The following is a 5,566-nucleotide window of genomic DNA, read 5'->3' on the forward strand; positions in this document are numbered from 1 at the left end:
TTAATTATAAAATTAAAAATAATATAAAAACTTAACTAAAAAAATATAAAAATTTAATTATAAATTTGACAAATTATAAAGATCAACAAAATAATTAAACCTAATATATATATATATATATATATATATATTTCAAAATATTGATATTCTAAAATATTACATCACATATCATACATTTAAAAATTTTATCTATTTCTTAATTATTGCCAAAATTTAAATTCGAATACAACATATTAAAAAGTAACATATTTGATTACTCAACCAAACCAAAGTCCTAGTTGCGGTGTTCCTTTAAATATGACATTGAAGATTGATTTCCAAAAGCATTACTCTTTTATGAAATTTTTGGTTTGTTAGTGGCTATCATGTTGTGAATTAAAAAAAAAAAACACACTGTACTCGAACTGAAATTGACAAATTGTTTTTTCTCACCATCATTGGAGTTGCAAGGGTGATTATTCTCATATATTACAACTGACACAATATGTAAAATATAATTATTGTTATTAAAAATTGACAATTTAAATTTTAAAATTTGAATGTGTATGATTAACTTTAAAATATTTTAAAATTTAAATTTTTTATAAGATATAAATTAATAAAATTCAAATGACAATAGTTTGAGATTAGTTATTGGATTAAAAAATAAATTCAAATTGTACCATGCAAATCCAATCGTTTGATTAAAATTGAATTTATTTGAAAAATAAAAATTAAGTCGATAAAACAAAATAATAAAAAATTAGATTATTTTTATTCTTTAAATCAATCCAAACTATACTACAAACATGATTTTTAATGATGTGATCTTTCTGACATTATAAACGAGATATATGTAAACATAATTTTTACCCGTCTTGTTTGTAAATAATATATAAACAAAAAAATTATCTTGTTCACAAAATAAATTAATATATTAATAATACTATATTTATTTTTTGAAAAAATAATTTCATTTTAATTCTTATAAAAAATTCCAATTTTTGTTTAATATTTTTATAAAAATACTTAAATTGACACAAACTATATTTTTGCCATAAAATTGCTTGAGGATACATTGCACCACTCATATTTTTGCCACATTGGCACTAAATTGTTTGAGGATACTTTGGTACTTTTACATAATTACAAGAAATAAATTCCTATTCAGAAAAGAGATTTTTTTTTTTTTTTTTATGTATCAAAATCAATCCTGAATGTCTTATTCAAAGGAAGGTTGCCTTAGACACAAAAATCCCAAATGAAAGGCTGACATAGAAACCAATCCAATGGCCCAGCTCCATTAGTGCCCACATTTTGTGTTAGTCCATTATAAAAACAAAAAGGGAAAGTACGAGGAACCAATAGAATATATATACAATGTGTACAATGGAGGTTTACGGAGTATTAGAGATATAATCATTAGTGTTACCTTTTTCTATCAGTTAAAGCTTTTGGGATGAGTGGTATCATGACATGGTATTAGAGTGCTAGATCCGAAAGGTCTAAGAGTTCGATTCTTGGTGAACCCCAAAATTAGTTTAAGATTTTGGGAAGGAAGATGTTTATTATCGCTAGTACTCGAATGGTTATTCTAGATAGTATAGGATGTTCATTTTGTAACTCAATAGCTCATTGTACACATTGTACAAATAATCCATTGTCTCCCTCATTAAGAATTAATTGACTCTCATTATTTTGGTATTCTTCAACTAATAAATTTGTGCAATTTAAAATAACTTTTGTTATTAAATTTATATTCTGTGTTACTCAACTAAAATTTGTTTTTTTTTTTTTAACTAAAATTTATGCACCTTATAAGTATCTACATATGGTTGCTTGATCTGAAAGCAACAAGCATAACAGCAAGAGGCCATGAAAACTGTACAATTGTTCAAGGTATCTCCCTCTTCATTGGGATCACAAAATTCGTTACCTTCTTCAACTTCTCTTCCTCTAACCTTCTTTGACATACTATGGCTAAGGTTGCCACCAGTTCAGCGAGTTTTCTTCTATGAATTCCCTCACCAACCCTCACTCTTCTATGATACCATTCTTCCCAAACTCAAACACTCTCTTTCTCTTGCACTTGCTTACTATTTCCCTCTTGCTGGAATCCTCACCTGGCCTCATGATTCCAACAAACCCATCATCATCTACAACGTTGGTGACACTCTCTCACTTATTGTAGCTGAATCTGATGCTGATTTCAACCATCTTTCAGGATCTGACCTTTGTGAAGCCTCAGAGGTTCACCATCTTGTTCCTGAATTGTCCATTTCTGATGATCAAGCCACTGTCTTGGCCTTACAAGTTACCCTTTTTCCAAACCATGGCTTCTCCATTGGAATCACATCACACCATGCTGTTCTTGATGGAAAAACCTCAACATCCTTCATCAAATCTTGGGCTTATCTCTGCAACAAGCTAGGAGATTCATCATCATCACCTTGTGATTTGCCTCCTGAACTGAGTCCTTTCTTGGACAGAGAAATTGTGGAAGATCCCAAAGGAGTTGAAGCAAAATATCTGAGTGATTGGTTAAAGCAAGGTGGACCCAACAACAGAAGCCTCAAGGTTTGGAATCTTCAAGGTCCACAAGATTCAATAAGGGGTTTGTTCCATTTATCTAGATCAAACATTGAAAGCCTCAGAAAATTAGTGGTGTCAAAGAAGAAAGAGACTATGAATGATCTTCACCTGTCAAGTTTTGTGATATCTCTTGCATATGCTATTGTTTGCAAAGCTAAAGCTGAGAAGGTTAACACCAACAGAGTCTTTGTGGGTTTGAACGTTGATTGCAGATCAAGATTGGATCCTCCTCTTCCTCCAACTTACTTTGGAAACTGTATTGGTGCAAGATTAGCGGTTGCTGAAACAAAAGGATTGTTGGGTGAAGATGGAATAGTTGTTGCCGTTGAATCACTGAGTAATGCATTGGAGACTTTGAAGGATGGTGTGCTGAGTGGTGCAGAGAATTGGTCATCACTTTTGCATGATGGTTTGCATGATGATAAGTTTATGAGTGCTGCTGGGACACCAAAGTTTGAGGTTTATGGCAATGATTTTGGGTGGGGAAAGCCAAAGAAGGTGGAGATGGTGTCTATTGATAGAACTGGTGCATTTTGTTTCTCAGATAGCAGCAATGGTGATGGTGTTGAGATTGGTTTGGTGTCCAACAAAGAATCCATGGATACCTTTGCTTCTCTCTTTCTCCAAGGACTTGCATAATTTTAAATGTTTTACTATTGTCTTCAATTCTTTCTTCTATTTATCTTCTTCTTGCAATAAAATTTGTGACAATTCCGCCTACGTTAGCATTTCTACCGACTTCTACCAACTTTTATTTATAATTGTGTTTAATGGAAGTGTCTTTGTGGATGTGTCTAATAAAAATATATTTTTTATGACTGTGTTTAATAAAAATATCTTTATAGATATATTTTCTAGATGTGTTTCTTTATATATGTGTTTAAAATATAATAATTAATTATTGTTGACAATAAATTAACAAATAATATGTTGGTACCTATATTTTTTCAATTTGTAATATGTTATTTATTTGCACCTATTATCTAAAAGGTGAATGCTACCCATAATATTTTGATTCACTATATACCCATAATATTTCATACAACTATGCTATGTATACGTTAAAATTAGTTATTGGTATAAAATATATAAAAATATAAATACATACATATTGAAAATAAACTAAATAACATATATATATTTACACACAAATACATTAATAACTAATTTTAATAATTAATTTTAATATACAAATAATATTTTTATTTTTCATAATAACTTATGAAAGCTAAGGTGATGTTGTTAGGTTCAGTTCAGTAAAATTTTAACTTGTTGGTAGTAGTTTATTAAAATTACTTTTTGAAAGGTAACACTTTAGAAATTGTGCATTTATAATTAATAAATTAAATAATTTTTTATAAATATAAATAATAATATTTGTATTTAATAAAATATTTTTTAAAATCTAATTAAAATAATCATAATAGATATATATGAAAAAGTTTTAGTCATATATGATTAATAATAATTAATTAAGATTAATTTGCGTTGAAATATTTATTAAGATATAATAACTATATTAGACATTTAAATTTTAATAAATATATATTAATTTTAAAAAGTACACTTTTAAATGCTTTGAAAAGTATTTATAACTTGAATACTTTTCAAAACTACAAATCTGGCTCTCTTGGATACATACGGCCCCTTCACAATATCTGGCTATTAGTTGAGTTCCCTCCAATAATTATTGATACCGAGTGAGTGACGACTCTCTCTTATTGCAAAATCTTTTAGTTGATCTATTATTCCATATTCTTTTTGGTACGGCTTCATCAACAGTTCAACATAGAAACTTTCGAACTAAATAATATTTCTAGAAAAACTAATGTGTCATCTACCTCTTAAAGAAAGATACAAGATGCAATTCACTTTTACTCGGCCAATATCTTGAATCTTGAGGTTTGTGTGCATGCGGGACCAATATTAATAATGGGGTCTACAACTCACCTGTATATTTAAGTGTATAGTAATATTTTTCGGACAGGCTTAAAAAGAGCGAAACAATATATATTCGAACCCAAAATTTTAGATTCAAGGTATAGATTTTGGCATTTTAGGTATCCTCTTTTTATAAAAATTAAATTTATGGGTTTTATAATATCTACTATTCTCTATATTTTATAGAAATAAGAAGAAGTTTGATATGTATTTTTTATTTTTAAATATTCTTCATCGTTCACTAGGAGAATACAATGTTATTTTGCAGTTATTATTTGGAGTTATTAATTTTTTTTAAAGTGAGAAGTGAGGCTCCAACTCAAAATCTTTAGGTAAAAATGGAGAAATTATGTCATTTAAATTATAATTCACTGACTTGAAATTATTAATTTGACAAATTAGCACTTAGCAGTAGTCATATTTGATGATGGTTTCTTATCTGCTATGTTAGTTTTTCTCATTTCGAAGAGTTATAAATAATAGGGAAAAGCTCTACATCCATGTATTCATCTAAGTTATCCAAGTAACTTCAATTAGACGCGCCTCATATATAACGTATATAACGTAAACTTTATGTTGCGTGATAAACCTTTCTCAACGTAAACCTTGTTCTCTTCTCGCGTTTTCGTTTTTCTTCTTCTTCAACCTAATAAAATTCGCCGTTCTCTTCTATTCGCGTTTTTCTTCTCTGCTCGCATTCTTCATTATTGATCTGCATTGAATTCAACATAATAAGAATGGAAACAATGAATGATTCAATTTCAAATCAGTGGAATGAGGTTATTACGTTGAGACAGCTAGGAAATGATTGTTGCATGCTATCACAATAATCTTAAACACTGAATAAAGTAAAAAGAGGCCACCGAACCGAATAACATTCATCTGGTGAATCAAAATCACAAAAGCCACCGAACCGAACAATGTTCATGTGGTGAATAAATGGTGATCAACTTTCAATCAATAAGAATAGTATTTCTCCTCCTCTTCCTCCTTCTCCTTCTTCTTTCAAATTCGCGCATGTAGGTTCTTCTTCTTTCGTTATAATCATCACCAA

The 5,566-nt window shown here is 29.1% G+C and overlaps 1 protein-coding gene across 1 annotated transcript; it reads left to right on the forward strand.

The window, feature by feature from the left end:
• The first annotated feature begins 1,704 nt into the window (after positions 1-1,704).
• Positions 1,705-3,291, forward strand: LOC112744586 (malonyl-CoA:anthocyanidin 5-O-glucoside-6''-O-malonyltransferase). Its single transcript, XM_025794257.3, has one exon. The coding sequence runs from the start codon at positions 1,855-1,857 to the stop codon at positions 3,208-3,210; it is 1,356 nt and encodes a 451-aa protein (XP_025650042.3). The 5' UTR covers positions 1,705-1,854; the 3' UTR covers positions 3,211-3,291.
• Positions 3,292-5,566: the final 2,275 nt, after the last annotated feature.

The sequence above is a fragment of the Arachis hypogaea genome, chromosome 14, assembly GCF_003086295.3.
Source record: "Arachis hypogaea cultivar Tifrunner chromosome 14, arahy.Tifrunner.gnm2.J5K5, whole genome shotgun sequence".
Classification (NCBI taxonomy): domain Eukaryota; kingdom Viridiplantae; phylum Streptophyta; class Magnoliopsida; order Fabales; family Fabaceae; genus Arachis; species Arachis hypogaea.